At 47.7% G+C, this 15,311-nt stretch overlaps 1 protein-coding gene across 4 annotated transcripts in view; it reads left to right on the top strand.

Moving 5' to 3' along the window:
• The window catches only part of STX8 (syntaxin 8), a 107,307-nt gene that overhangs the window by 961 nt on the left and 91,035 nt on the right, over positions 1–15,311 (top strand). For all 4 annotated transcript variants that reach the window (XR_010466947.1, XM_065034407.1, XM_065034406.1 and 1 more), the window contains exons 3-5: positions 3,360–3,454; positions 5,122–5,232; positions 15,059–15,183. Coding sequence is in view for 3 of the 4 variants with exons in the window: in XM_065034407.1 (XP_064890479.1) it covers positions 3,360–3,454; positions 5,122–5,232; positions 15,059–15,183 (331 nt within the window). In the remaining variant the exon portion in view is untranslated. The remainder of the gene's footprint in view (positions 1–3,359; positions 3,455–5,121; positions 5,233–15,058; positions 15,184–15,311) is intronic.

Here is a 15,311-nt window from a genome sequence, read left to right as displayed (position 1 = left end):
ATCTGAACAGGAGCAGAAACTTGTTTGCTGGGAGGTGCCAGAGCCTGGCCCAGGCTGCCCAGAGCGGGTGTGGAGTCTCCTTCTCTGAGACATTCAAAGCCCCTGGACCCACCTGTGTGATCTGCTCTGTGACCCTGCGTGAGCAGGGGTTGGACTGGGGGATCTGCAGAGGTCCCTTCAGCCCAACCAGCCTGGGATCCTGTGATTCTGTGATATTAATACTATTACGTTCTTTAAAGTTTCCATAAAGCAAACAAGAATATAATTTCTAAATTTATGGTAGCTTTTCAGTGTGGTGAAAATAATCTTGGAGTTAACGGTAATGAATCTTTGACGTGCGCGATGGTGCCGGTTTTACAGGGAGAGGAAAGGAGGAGCCGTGGGTGCGTTGGGCGCGTGGCAGTGGCTGCTCAGGGCTGTCGCTGCCAGGAACAGAACTGCTCTCGGAGATCCTGAATCGCAGAGATGTTGGGGTGCCCGCCAGCTTCTGTGTGCTGCTTTTTGTGTAAATATTGAATAGATATTTTTCTTCCCCACCACACTGGTTTGCTTCCTCACTGCAGCGGCTGTAGATCAGATGAAACATGAATTTTGTGGCCTTTTTTAGCTACACTTCTAACAAAGCGTAACTTTAGTATGAGTGAGAAGCAGAAGTTGGAGCTTACCCAGCCACATTATGGTCTCCACCTTTTCACACTGCCTGTTTAAGAAACTAAAATGAACAGATTCTCAGGAGGCTGCTTTGATTGGGAAGAAAAGCCTCGTCCTTCCCTTCAAGCAGCGTAGGAGCCTCCTTAACCACGCACGCCCAGGTCGTGCCAGTAGCTTCTCACTCAAGTGAAGATGGAAATGTGTCCGAGGCCTTGAGTTTAGTGTTTTGTAATAATTTGCGTAATTAAAACCACACCAGATGATTTATTTTCTAGACTTTGTGCCTCCTTACAGCAGGGTTGGGGTGTGATGCGTGATCACTGTCTTTTCTTTGCTGATAGCTTTTAAAATCAAATGTCGTTTTTGAAACGTTTCCTTTGAAGAAATGTTGAAGAAAACTGGGTTGGCTTTGTACAATAATCAGTGGCTTTTAATGAATGACTCAAATCTGGCATGAGTTGAAAAGTGCTTTCAGAAGGCCCAAATAAATGGGATTTGAGAGAAATATTTTCTCTAGCTGTGGAGTGTTTTGAGGTGGCGATTGAACTCCCTGCTCGCAAGACGATGAAGTTTTAGAAACTGTACAGACGCAGGCAGGAGAAGACTAATAAAAAGATTGCTGCTTAATCCATCTGTGTTTATAGGGGACAAAGTTCTCGATTTGCATCACTGCAATCATCACACATCACAGGATGTGTTCCAAAAACCCCAACAACACGTTGTATTCGTGTTGTTTGAAGCTTTTCTTGTACCATAACTCTCCAGGTTGTGTTTTATGGAAACATTACACGGCTGACTTAGTTCTTCATAAAATCATTTGTTCCATGCCCCGTGTTTTCCAAGCGCAGTTTCCCTTTAATCCATTAACAGTTAAAGATGAATATTTGGCAGCCTTTGATTCTACTATAAACAAGTTGCCAACAATGAGAGAGCTGTTTTCATAACAGAAATGCATATTGAGAAATTCACGGCTGAGCGGTCATATATTCTGTGACTCCTGAATGTCTTAACGGAGGAAAAAGTCTTTGTACAATATTTCCCTGGTGGGGAGAATGTAAACAAGTTTTTATAGTATTTTGCCATTAGCATGGCAGAAAAACCCACCCCAACTTGCTGCTTGTTGCTGAGCAAAAACCAGAGCACGACATTTGAAATGGAAGAAAACAAACTCTGACCTTGTAGGGAAAGATTTCAAGCCGGCACTTTTGAGCCCTGCTCTGTTGAGCTGATCTTACAGCTTCCACTGCTTGCTTTTCTTTCTTCTTTATTTTTTCATGTGTTTTCTTTTGTTCTCTGATAGAAGGGAAATATTTCATTACAGCACCGCAATTTCTGGCCAGGGTAGCAGAGGGTGTCTGTGCGATAGATGATTTTCCTGGACACGTGTATCTACCTCCGCTGTCCTGGGCCTGTTCAGCGCAGCGTTCTGCACCGAGACGCGAGTGCAGGGAGCCTGCATGCGAAATGCAAAGACCTTTTAGTACCTGAGCGCAGAGCTGGAGGGTGCACAGCGCGGTTCAGCGTCCCTAAAGGCCTCGTCCCGGCTTTGGGAGTGTTCGGGTTTGGGTCTGCAGGTGGATTTTGCATCGCCCTGCTCGGCTCTCTCGGCTGGGCTGCATCTTTATGTCCTTGTAGCGTTTGAGAGTGGGTCTTGCTGAGTCGGATTGAAACTTTTGGTGCTCTGAGGTGATTTTTGGGACCTCCTGCTCTGTCCCTGTGCAGCTGAGCAGCACAGGGACTGTTCGGTGAGGGGTTGGTGTCTGGCTGCCGCCTCCGTGTCTTCAAGAATGAGAGTCAAAGCAAATATATATCCCTCCTCTGTTACTAGTTCATCACACGGAGCAGCTGAGGTTGCCAACCATTATAAGCCACGGCAGGGCTAATATCTTATAAACAAGAAGCACATGAAGTCTTAATTAGGATGACTTGCAGAGTTAATTGCAGTTACAGGTTTTTTTCCTAGTGCATTCTACAGAACTGGGATGAAAAGAAATAGTGTTTAAGGAGGAAAAACCTAGAGGGTAATGTCAGTGTAACTTGGGAAGGGGTGGGAGAGAGGAGCAGGAGGATTCCTGCAATCCTGCACTTGGAGCAGGGAAGAATGTGAACAACTCGGCTGCTTCTTTAGCAAGAACAGACGCATCTGAATTTTGGACAGGTCAGTCAGTTGTGAGGAAGGGTCGGGAGTCCCAGCTGCTGCTGGGAAGGACAGTGGAAATCTGAATTTCCTGGCAATCTGGAGTTTAAAGTCTGGAAGAGTTCAGTGCAGGGAATGTCTGAACGTGTAGCGAGCGTCCCTGCGGCCCCGGCAGCTGGGAGAGAAACCCGGTGGCAGAAGCAGCCGGCGCCTGTATTTGTGTTAAAGATCAGGGGAGAGAACTGGAAAACTGACTAGAAAATACTAAAATGTGCTGAAGTGTTTTGCCCGTATAAAGGAGCGTGTTTATAAAGACTTGAAAGAAAGCTCTCTGTATTAAACAGCATTCATGCATTAGAATTGCGTTTGTGAAACTAGTTCTGTTTCTCTGGTTTTGTAGGAGCGCAGTTAACCGCATCGCTCCCCCTGCCTTGCCGAGACACGCTGTTGTGGTTTGGAACGGAGCCCTGCACAGCGCTATAGCTGGAGCTAAATATATTGTCACCTGCGTGTATTAAATGTAATGTAAATATAACTCAGACAAAACCAAGTTCTCTCTCTTCCCCTTCAGCTCAATGTGGTTCTCAGATCATCGCTGCAGAATCTCAGGGAGAAGATCGATCAGCTGAAGGACTTGCTGCTTCGGGCTGTGTCAACACACCAGATGTATCCGTGTAAACAGCAACTCACCGACCTTCCTGTATTGTGGGAGAGGGTGGAAAATATGCCCTAATTGCTCTGCCATGCACTTGGGGTTTTTCCCTTGTGACATTGTTGGAAGACTCTGTCCCTAGAACTTTGTCCGTGCTGCTGTTGGTGTTTTCATTGCAGCCGGAGTGTGGAAGAGTTGGCAGCCTGGGAGTCTTGGGCGTGAGGCTGGATTTGGGTACGTTGGTGTCAGAGAGAAGCTTCACAAGATGGTCCGAGCGAGCTCGACCTGCCGTGGTGGCGCCTGCCCTGTGCCGACGCTGCCGAGCGGCCGGTTTGGGAAGCGAAGGGCGCTCGGCTGCCGAAACCAGCCAGTGTGGGTATTGTGGCTCGGTCGCTGGCTGCAGCGCTGCCGGGGCCTGCGCGGAGGAGGGATGAGGCCTTGGGCAGGGGTGGGGCGGCCCTGACTTGGACTGATTTCAGGAGCGATGGAACTTATAAAATGAAATTTAAAATCAAATTTTAAAAATGCCTTAGAAAGAAATCCCAGGTTTTCTTCTCGGAGCGTTGCCCTGCAGCCTGGCTTGAATTTGCTGCTCTTTGCACATGCTGGGATAGTCAGGTGTAAGGAGATAAGTGTATCTGTCTCCCCGAAGCTGTCCAGCAGCAGTCTGATTTAATGAATTAATGTTTAATTTCAAGTTTATTATAGCATGAATCCCTTCTAAGCACGGCCCCCCCGAGTGCTGCGGGGAAAACCCTCCTGTCTGCTGAGCATCTGAGAGCAGAGAAATGCCTCCGCTGTGGCAGAACAACACACAAATCAGTTCAGTAATTGTATGACCTACTCAACAGCACTTGGGAGCGAGTTAGTAATCCTTCAGAATGTCACTGTCACTAAGATTAATTAACAAAGCAAACGCATGTCCCTGTCTAAGCCACAGCGCTTCAGGGCATCTCGTCTTTCAGAGATCTTGCACGAGTTGTTGTGCTGCATCAGCGGCTGTCGGGCTGTTCTGCTGATGAATTGCGAATGGAAACAGACGCTCAAAGGAGATTTTTGGTTGTTTGCTGATCGCTTGGCCAGGAGCTGCTCACCTGGGTGTGTTAGGAGTCTCCGGTGGAATAAGATGTGAGGTACCCTGCTGATTTTAAAAGCTCTTTTCTGCTTGGGCCTTGCCCCATTTATATTGTAGCAGTATAAATCGGAGTTCTTTTAAGACTCGTCCTTCCCTGAACTCAACCTGCAGTACTGCTATGCATTGTCAGTCTTACAGAAGAGACCAACTGCATAGGACACGGGAGTGATAAATGAAGAACTATGCTGGAGTTTGGAGAGGGAAGTGCCTTTCTTAATCCTTACACTAATTTGGCAGTAAATAACCTTCCAGTTCTCTTATTACTTTGGGATGGTGACCTGAAGATCTCTCTGTGGTCATTTTTCCTTTGAGATACGTAAACTTCAGAAAAACGGTTAGAATAACAGCAGATTGAATTCAGAAAAATGTGACCTTTCCTTCTCTTAGGTGTCACAGCCTTTTCTTGAGTTCACATAGTTGCTCTAGTTAATTTTGATGATCAGGAGGTCTGGTTTATTTTAAGAATGTATACCAGGTATTGTTTGATATGATAAAATCCAAGTTTTTCAGTGTTTTCAAGTCTGGTCCTTAACCAAGCATCACCAGCACACAGCTGGAGGGGGACAGGCGGCAGAATTTGGTGGATGATCTTCTCACGAGACACAAACAACTTCAGGCGTCTTACAAGAATGAAGGCCCAGAACCAGACGTGATAAGGTATGGCATTGTCACCTCCAGTGAACCGCGCGATTTGTGCTTTGAATATGTCTGAATATAATGCCAAACGCATCCACTGAACTCATTTACCTCTGCAGTAGCAAACTGTGGTTCCATTTGCTTCAAAAACATGTGGTTTTGGTTTTTATTTTAGTGACAGTATCATTTATGTGCACAAAGCTGGGGAGGACGTGGGGATGGGGAGTCTCTTGGAAGATGTAATTGCTGACTGTGATCTGGTGTGTCCTTTACAGACGGGAAACATAATTCCAGTTAATAGAAAGTCACGCTCTCCTTGTGCAGTTCTCATGTAGAAGTGGAAGCGGTTGTGTTTTCACCTCTGACAGGTTCTTAGAATCCATCCCATCTGGTCAGGAGGGAAGGCAGAGCCGTTTCTCAGTGTGGGATTATCAGCAGTGCATAACCTGGCTGTGCCGAGAGTCCCCCAGGGCTGTGTCCGCAACACACGAGCCATGGTAGGCACAGACTTGGTGTATAACTCTATAAACAGACATTTTTTACTGCAGGTGTTGCAGTCCTGCAAGCTCAGTGTGTGGTGGAATAAGGAAGGATGGGTTGTTTCTAGGGCTTTGTTAATGACCTTTTGAATTTTATCCCTTTCCAGTTAGGCCAGCACCAGCTTTTGCCCATGGAATTCCCTTTGTGAGTATTTGCTCCCCTGGGCTGTGCTTCAGAGTTTTCAGAAGCTTTGGTTTCTGCGTGAGCGTGTGTCCTGCTGAGCTGCTCCTTGCGGCCGCTTTCCATCCAGGAGCTTTTGTGTCTTGCTAAAATACCGAGTTCAAACTGCCTGCTGAGCAGCAGAATTGACATTCCTGGGAATTGGTTACACGGCTCTTTCCCAATTCAAATAACACAACCCACCTGCCCTTTACTCCTTGTCCTTCCTCTGTCCCTGTATTTTCAGTGACATCCCCACTGGTTGGGTGTCCCGGGTCAGCCTGGCGCTGCACACGTGCTGCAGGTGCTCCAAAGGCTCTGCTGATGAACCTCTGTCCCTTCTGCCTCTTTAGTTTTGGTGTAAAAGTTGATTTTTCTCCAAGACTTCTTTTTCTTTCAATGTGTTTAAACTGCATAATGAATTGATTGCTAGGGGAGAAAAGAGGTAGCGATAAACAAACCTCTTTTCTAAGCTGGTAGCCAGGTTACCAACAACAAAATGAAGCTGCTGTTTCCTCCTCCCCTTGCAAGAAAATGGATAGTTGTGCCACACAGGGCTCTGGTGGGTGAGAACTGAAGTGCTGTGTGTTGAGGGACAAATTCGGAAGCATCCTCAAGATTCACTGGGTGATATGTTTGATCTCTATTAACCCGGAGCCAACATTCATGCAAAAAAGTGAAAACCCCGCTATGAAAGAGCGTGACTTACGTGACTTACCCGTGTCCTGGCCCTGCGCAGCTCACTGAACACCGCTTGGTGTGAGACTAAGGATTGTGGCTAAATTCCAGCGCAGATAATTGCATTTGCTCCTCCTAATTTTTCCTTTGTGATGTGTCCTGCAAAGCGGTGCAGATGAGGAGCGGAGCTGCCGCCTCTCAGTTTGCAGAGCTTGCGATATTTCCACGGTCAATGAAATTACTCTTAAGTGTAGACTGTAATGGGTAAAACTTCGGTTTAAAGGCTCATTTTTTTTAAGAAAGCGAACAGACGTTCTCAGAAGTTTTATATTAATCGTTCGCACTGTGCCAGGTCCCTGTTGTGGGGCTCTGGGGCGGTTTGTGCCGCGGGTCGCGCGGGGGCCGTGCCGCGTGCCCTGCGTGTGCTCGGGGCTGTACCGGGGCCGCCTGGGCTTCCGCAGGACGGACACACGTTACGAATACGTGTTGTTAAAAACGAGCTCGTGCCCTGAGGCAGTTTCTAATGCGCTGTGTTCACGGGACCTTTTCTGTAGCAAATGCACAGCGTTGCGTTTTACACAGACACGTGCAAGGTTACTTGTGGGAGGGGGAACAGTAGGGTCCCCCTGAGGAATTTTCTCACCTTTTTGCAATGGGTCAGCCCTTGGAGCAGAACAAAACATCCTGTACTGTTAACTCCTCGTGCTTTTGAAGAAATACATGGGCGGTTTTGCTGATGTTCTTGGAGAACATCTGTGCCCTTGAAAAAGGCAGAGGTGGTTGTGAAGCTATTTTATAGTAACAGATCAGTACCAATGTGAGTGCCGTGTCCTGCCGTAACTGTTGAAAAGAAGATCATTTTTTTAATAGTGTGTTTGCTTTGTGTATCTCGGAGCAGGTAAAAGAGACACTCAAAGTTCAACTGATAATCTTCTGTATTCACGTGTATATTTGTGTTTTGTGAGGATCTGTTCAGGCCCATGGTGTAGAGGTTGGCTTTGTGTTTGGTACAGCCAGAGCACGTGTTTCACTTCACGATCTGCCGTCTTTGCGGAACCAGGCGTTGTCAATGCAGCACCTGCTGTAGGAGTTAGAACTGCAGACTTGGTTGACTCTGTTAGTTGTTCTCGGTTTGTCACCCTTAGCACCCTGCAAATCCAGTTCTGGTGCTGGATTTTACAGCCATCGCCGAGACAACCGTAACAGGTGAGATAACAAGCAGGCAGAGCTCCGTGGGACCGGGGCGGGTGCTGAGCAGGACTCAGCCCAGAGCTGCCCTGGCCTGAAGGTGTTGAGGCAGACGGCAGGAAAACATCAACACCCCACGATAATTTCAGGCTCTGTTAGAAATGCCCAGGGAAACCAGTATTTTCCTGCACAAGATAACATCAGAGACAGTATTTATTTGCTAGTGTTGCAAGGCTTGAAGTTTTACACTTCTCTTTTAACTTCTTTAATTAGGAATGGATAAAACTATGCCAAATATTCTCTGCCTGGTGGACTCGCAGCCCTTCCACGTTCGCCCTTGTAGGTCTCGTTTCCAGCGCTGCGGTCAGAGCTGCCTCCGGGCCAGCAGCTTTTTGCCAGTAAGTCAAGCGGAGGTTGGTGGGAAGGAGCTCGTCCCCCTCCTGCCCCGCTGCTTGTGGGGACAAAGGCCGACGGGTTCCGGGGGGTTACGCTGCTGTTTACAGCGCTGGGGTTCTCTAAAATTGTCGCAGGCTCCTGCATTGGGTTTCGGTAGGTGGCAAAGGCCGCTCTTCAGTGTGTCTGGAGGCAGCTTGTCCCACTGCATTAGAAAAATCGGCACATGTTGTTTGATTTGTTTCTAGCAGTGACGCTTTTCTCTGGTTTTGTATTGGTTTTCCGTATCTAATCCATCCCTGATGTGACAGCACACATTTTCAGAAGTCTTTTTCTTTCCAGCACTCATTCCTTTCATTAACCTTCTTGCACCACTGATCACATATTTATTGTCCCCGTGGCCTATAACTGTGAAGGTTTTACTAGAATTAATCTTCGTTTATATTTGGTCACCATTCAGTGAGTTTTACATCCTTTGAAAACTGCTGTAAAGCTATTTCTGATTGCGAAGTACAGTGGCCTTAATGCTCTTAGTATTTATCCTAACTGACAACTTGGGCCAGACCACAGGGCAGGACACTCCTTTGCTTTGCTATAGCATTAGTTTACCTTCCGGCGTTGTCGGCCTTAATTAAGATGCAACTGGAATTTTCCAGGGGAAAGGTTGTGCTGTTGACGTGACTTCGCTTCAGCAGAATCGGTTAAATTCTCTTTAATTGGTTCTCAAGAAGCGATTTCAGTATCTTCTCCCCTCTTTTCTCCTTGGAAAGAGGTCTGCGCAGGTTATTCTGACAGAGACTTTAATGGGTGGAAATCCCCGCAGTTTGACGATATTTGAAAACGAGAAGTGAAAAAACCAACTAGAAACGTTGGCTTTCTGGAAATCACAATTTGTGCGTCTTTAAACGTTTGTGAAGGCAAAGGAATCGAGAATATTCCTCCTGCTGCCCGAGTGGGTGGTCACTATGTAGAACTATATGTTGATCAGCAGTTAAAAAATGAATAGTGTGTGTGTTAACACGCCCTTCTTGGCTTCTCTTTGAATTTCTCCAAAAGATAATAAACTTTTGATAGCTGTGGAATGCAAAACACCTCGAGTAATAGCTGCCCAAGCTGAACTTTAGAAGAGTCCGTATTATCTATTTTAATGTGGGTTGCCATTTTCCTGCTTAAATCCTTTCCTGTCAGATGTAGGACATTCGGCTTTTACCCCAGCCAGGCATTTTGCCTAATGCCAAGTAGGCATGGAGTGCCTGCTGTTAATCGATAAGCCGTTAGGTGCTTAAATGCGTCTGTGAATCTGGCTGTTGTTCATGGAGGAGCAAATGCTCTTTGGTAAATAAGATTAAAAATAGTCGTGTAGGTGCCTTTAAAGCTAAAAGCCAAAGGCTGCTGTGCCCACCCGGGTTTAAGGAAGGATCTGGTGAGGCAGCGAAGTCTCCTGGTCAGGTCTGTGTTCAGGGACAATTTGCATTGCTCTTCCTCCAGAGCACGCCAGAGGTTCCGTGAGGACCTCGCTGAAGTCAGGACCGTGCTTACGGCAAAACTTGTGTTCAGAAGGAATAGCAAAGAACGGATATTTCAATACAAGAAAGAAAAGTAAGTCTAGGCCTTGTGCCTCAGGTTGTGCCTGCACGCCCGTTATTAAAGCTTATCGCTCATTAACCTCAGGAAAAACTGCCAGTAGGAGGGCGGCTTTCAAGGCTGAGCTCTGTGCTTTATGTTTTGCCTCCTGAGTTTGCTCCACACCAGCCCAGGTTTCCTGTGCAGGGTTGTTTCTGTCCCAGCGGTGTCGCGGGGTGAGCTGGGTCTGTACTGAGAGCAGGCGTGGAGCTGAGACCCGCTGAGGCTCGTGTTCCTCAGACGGACTTTGGCCGCCGTGCACAGAGTTCAGGCCTGAGCTTAGAGCTGCATCTTGTCCCCAGACCAGCCCCTGCACAGCCCGGGGGGGACACGGCACTGCGGGCACAGAGCTGCGAGTTGCAGGCCATGGAGTTGTTGAGCGTTTTGAGAACAGAACTAGTCTCACATGAGTAGACTTGTCCCTCTGCCTTTTCTGTGGTTGTAATTACACAAGATGCAGCTTCAGTGAGGGTGGCAGAGCCTGGCCCAGGCTGCCCAGGGGGGTTGTGGAGTCTCCTTCTGTGCAGACATTCCAACCCGCCTGGACACCTTCCTGTGTAACCTCATCTGGGTGTTCCTGCTCCATGGGGGGATTGCACTGGATGAGCTTTCCAGGGCCCTTCCAACCCCTGACATTCTGGGATTCTGTGATTCTTGCTATAAAGAATTCTTCTGTTTATAGTTCTCTTGTTCCTGAGGAGTGCAAGTGTGTTGTAGAGGTGAGATTGTTTCGATGAGGGCTACATAAGCTGTTTTATCATATATTTCATATTGTGCTGTGTCCAATATTGCATGGAGAGTAAGGCATGGTGTAGAAAGAAGATAATATTTGATAAAAAGGTTCATCTCTGGTAGAAGTGTTTATTGCACTGTGTATTTAGAGGTTTTGCATAGAAAGATGAGACTGTCATGAAATAAATACGTGTAAATGTTGTTACAAAGGCAACTGTCCCTGGTGCCACTTAACCCTGGTGTAGGACTATGTAGTGCGTGTAGTTTCTTGCCCCAGCCCCACCACGCAGACACTCAGCGTTTCGAGTGGACGTGTTGTTTGAAGGTGAGTGTGTCTGCAGCTGTGCAAACGCTTTTCCAGCGCGTTGCTGGCTCTGTTCACCTCCTCCGCGGGCACCCGTGCCAGCACAGTGTGGCTGGGAGCCGCTGGGTGCGTGGTGCGGGCACAGACGCATCCGCGCCTGTGTTGTGGGCAGGAATTAACAATCCTGGAGATGCCAGAAGCCGCTGTGTCCCGCAGATCGTCTGTCCCGCGTCCTGGCCGGCAGCTGGCTCGTGCAGCTTCCAGTCGCTGGAGCCACTGGGACCAGTTCACCAAACCGCAGGAAAATGGTGTCAGGAGCAACGTGGTGTTTCCTTGAACGTGAGATGTGGTGCTCCCCGTTCTTGTGCTGCTGGAGGGAATCCTCCCGCGGGCTTCCCCTCGGAGCGGTTCTTGTGGGGATGTTTCCACCTGTGCAGGTACCTGGAGAGGATTTGCAAGTGCTTGTGCTCATGTGGCTCCTCGTGTGTTTTTTGGAAGGGGAGAGAGCTTTTGTTTGATATGTGGAAATCGTACTTGTTTTATTTACTAGCTTGGAGCTTCCTAAAAATACACTGCCTGCCGGCGTGAGCACCTCCATGGTAAGTGAGAGAATACCCTCGCTGCTTCGCCGCGGCCGTGGAGTTGACCCGTGCAGCCAGGCCGAGGTGCCCCGGGCGCTTTGGAGACCCCACCGTGCCACCCTGTCGTTAAGGGAATGTTCAAGCCATCATCCAACCCCTTGTCATATGACCCAGGTTTTGTTTAAAATTCAGTCTTGCTGATCAGTCTTCTAAAGCCGTAAGCCTTGATGTGTGGCCTTGGTCTAAAGTAAGTGCTGGTTCACTAATCTAAGTTACTTGGGAAGATTTCTAAGAATTATCAGTGAAATAATGGCTTCTGGAAGATAAGCCCTCCCTTGTTAAGCAGTGACATAGCTCCCTGATTTTAAACCCCATCATCTTTTATACTTGGGTGCATTGCTAAGCCTCGTAATTAGTTAAATCTGCTCCTATAATCAAAAGCAATCCGCACACTCCACTGCTCTGTGACGGTTTCAAAGATTTACGTGATTAACTTGGCGGAGGCAGTGGGTGGCTAATTGGATAAGCTTTAATCTTCACACCACCAAAGCGCGACATGGCAAGATCAGAGGAAGTAGGAAGTTGTGCTGTGTTGTGTGGGAAGGTAGTTACCAAACATGTCAAAAAGATTATTGTAACGAGCAGACCGCTTGTCATGACCCAACCTACAAGAACAGGGCGGATTACTGCGCGGGGAGAGAGCGAGTGGCGTAAATTATTTCACATTTGCTTGTCTTGGCTGTTTTATAAAACAGGCGGGAATAGCTGTGCTATTTGAGCAAGCAAAGAGCTTTATGTTCCGATTGTCAGGTGTTGTTAGCCCTAGATTTTGTGTGCTAATTGAACTGCTGGGCTGCGTGGCCTCTAACGGAGCTTTGGAGTGCAATGCTTCCCCGGCGCTTCGCTTTCTGAACCTGGAACAGCTGCTGTGTGACTAGAAAACACCAAATATCCCCCAAAGCAATGAAGAAAGCTACGTAACGTGTGAAACTCTGTTTCAGGTGTGTGTCTTTGTCTAATCAAGCCTGATTCCCTGCTTCTGTAAACACATGTGAGTTTTACTGTGGGCACAAGGGAGAGGAGCCCCCGTTCCTCTGCTCTGGGTTCTGCTCCAGCATCGGCCCGTGGGATGGTGGGATTTACAATAAATGCTGCTTAGTCCTGTAGCAAAACCAAACAAAACCTACCCAAACAAAACTCTAAATACCAACCAAGCAGAAAAAAACCACAAAATAAAAAACCAACCAAAACAAACCCCAAACCACCAGAAAACAAAAAACCCCACCCCCCACCCCCCTTTATTTTTATTTTTTTGGGGGGCTGACACATCTCTTACCTTGAGATTACAGAATCACAGAATCACAGAATGGACTGGGTTGGAGAAGACCTCAGAGATCATCCAGTCCAAGCCTTGGTCCAACTCCAGTCCATTGACTAGATCATGGCACTAAGTGCCATGTCCAATCTCAGTTTCAAAACCTCCAGGGCCGGTGAGTCCAGCACCTCCCTGGGCAGCCATTCCAATGCCTGACCACTCTCTCTGTAAAGAATTGCTTTCTCATCTCCAGCCTCAATTTCCCCTGGCAGAGTTGAAGCCCATGGCCCCTTGTCCTATTGCTGATGCCTGGGAGAAGAGACCAATCCCCACCTGGCTAGAACTGCCCTTCAGGTAGTTCTGGAGAGTGCTGAGCTCAGCTCTAAGCCTCCTCTTCTCCAGACTAAACAAGCCCAGCTCCCTCAGCCTCTCCCCATAGGGCTTGTGTTCAGGTCCCTTCCCCAGTCTTGTTGCTCTTCTCTGGACCCGCTCAGCACTTCAATCTCTTTCCTGACCTGAGGGGCCCAGAACTGAACACAACACTCCAGGTGTGGCCTCCCCAGTGCAGAGCACAGGGGAAGGATCACTGCCCTTGTCCTGCTGACCACTCCAGTTTGGATACAGGACAGGACACCATTGGCCTTCTTGGCCACCTGGGCACACTGTTGGCTCATGTTGAGCTTCCTGTCCATGAGTCCCCCCAGGTCCCTTTCTGCCTGACTGCTCTCCAGCCACTCTGCGCCCAGCCTGGAGCGCTGCAGGGGGTTGTTGTGGCCAAAGTGCAGCACCCGGCACTTGGCCTTGCTGAACTTCATCCCACTGGAATCAGCCCATTTTTCCATGATGAGGTTGAATGAACATGTTAACACTTGCAGTGAGCAGCTGAGTGTTTTGGCACGTACCGTGCGTGCGGTGGTTCAGCATGTGCCTGTTCTGTGGATGGTTGTAGGGATGTTTGTATGGATTATCGTTCAGCAGCGGTGGTTCAGCTCCTGGCCAGCAGGTGTCTCTCGTCCTCCACGGTTCCTCAGGGAACTCCTCGCACGAATGGTGCATTTTGCTGGGCTGCCCCAGGGCCGTGAGGCTTCGGCTCCGCTGAGACCTGTGCGGGACTAACTTATTTTGATACAGGGTTTTGACCACAAAATGATCTTGAGTGTATGTGCGTACCTTACAGCGTTGAAGTGTAGCTCACATAGAAGGGACCTGTGCTTAATAAAAAATAACTTTAAAAAATACACCCAAAAATCATGTCTTAGTGTCACTAAAAATTTTGAGAATTTGAGCGACCCTGAGAATGCTCCCTGTTCTTGTTTTTCTGGAAGCGCTTTTGGAAATAACAGGGCAAAGATAAAATGAGAATAAACTATGGAGTTTTAGAAAAGCAGAAAGCAAAAGCTCTCACTTCTGTGCTGTGATTGAGGAGCCGCGCGGGGGGACTCTGACCCCGCGTCCAGCTGCAGCTTCGGGCTCCGGCGGCTCCCGCTCTCTCTTATGTCGTTTTTCTTGTAGGAGAAACCACTGAAGAGCTGAAAGGCGGAAACCAGCAACCCGGTGTTGAGAAGAATATTTAAGTGGCATTTCATTTTACTGCTTGAATTTATGTGCTCTGGACATGAAAAACTTGTGTTCCGTTGTAACAAGGGAAGCGTCTATAATGTGAACAACCTCAAGTCATAATTCTTTTAAAATAAAACCCGTAACTTGATTACGGTTCCATTTAAGAGCGTGTGTGCCGGCTTCTTGTTCATGGTGATGCCAGGTGAGGGAATGCAGGAGGGTAACTGTGCAACTCCATCTGCAGTTCTTGAAATGCAGGGATTTTCCCTTTTAGGCTGGATCAGGATTGCAGAAAGTGAGTCACCTCATCTGATTTGCATCTGTATTACCGTGTCGATCCTTTCCTGTTGGAAGCTTTCAGGCTGTTCCTCAGTGGTTTTGTGAGTTTGTGTTTTGATCACGTAGCAAATACAGGAATATGATGTGTGTTCCCAGTGACCCTGGTTTTTGGTGGCAGTTTTGAATGCCGCGTGTTCTACGTGGAAACAATATGAATATTTTATACAATGCATGGTATACATTTCACCATGGAGCTTAATTGTTCACTGCAAAATTAATTCTTTCCCTGCTTTAGCGTTTCTAGGCAGTATTACGCAGCCTGTGGGATGGATTTGTGATTTGAGACCGTTGGATTCTTTTTGGCTAATTTATTTTCTGATTGCAGAGAATCACTTGGAGTGTAACAAATACATACGTGTCCATCCATCAGCTGGTCTTGCACGCACGGATTGTATGAGTTTTGTGTTGAAAATTATTTAATGAAGTTATTTTCAGGTCTAGCCTAATGACCGGAGGGGCCAAACGAGGCGTCACCAACCCATGGCTTTTGGAAGAGTCTGAGGAGACCAGAGGGCTCGGCTTTGACGATCTCAGGCAGCAGCAGCGAAGGATCATAGAAGGTACAAGAGTCTGGTTTTTATAAGCATCGTTAGGACTCTGGGAGGAGCCCTTATTAGAAAGTCCAGACAATAACCTGTGCTCAGGTTTTGTTATCTGGAAATGTCAAACTTAATAGCTCCAGGTGGTT

This window comes from Columba livia, chromosome 18 (genome assembly GCF_036013475.1).
Source record: "Columba livia isolate bColLiv1 breed racing homer chromosome 18, bColLiv1.pat.W.v2, whole genome shotgun sequence".
NCBI classification, from domain to species: domain Eukaryota; kingdom Metazoa; phylum Chordata; class Aves; order Columbiformes; family Columbidae; genus Columba; species Columba livia.
Note: the sequence above shows the minus strand (reverse complement) of the source record. Positions and strands in the feature narration are given on the sequence as shown.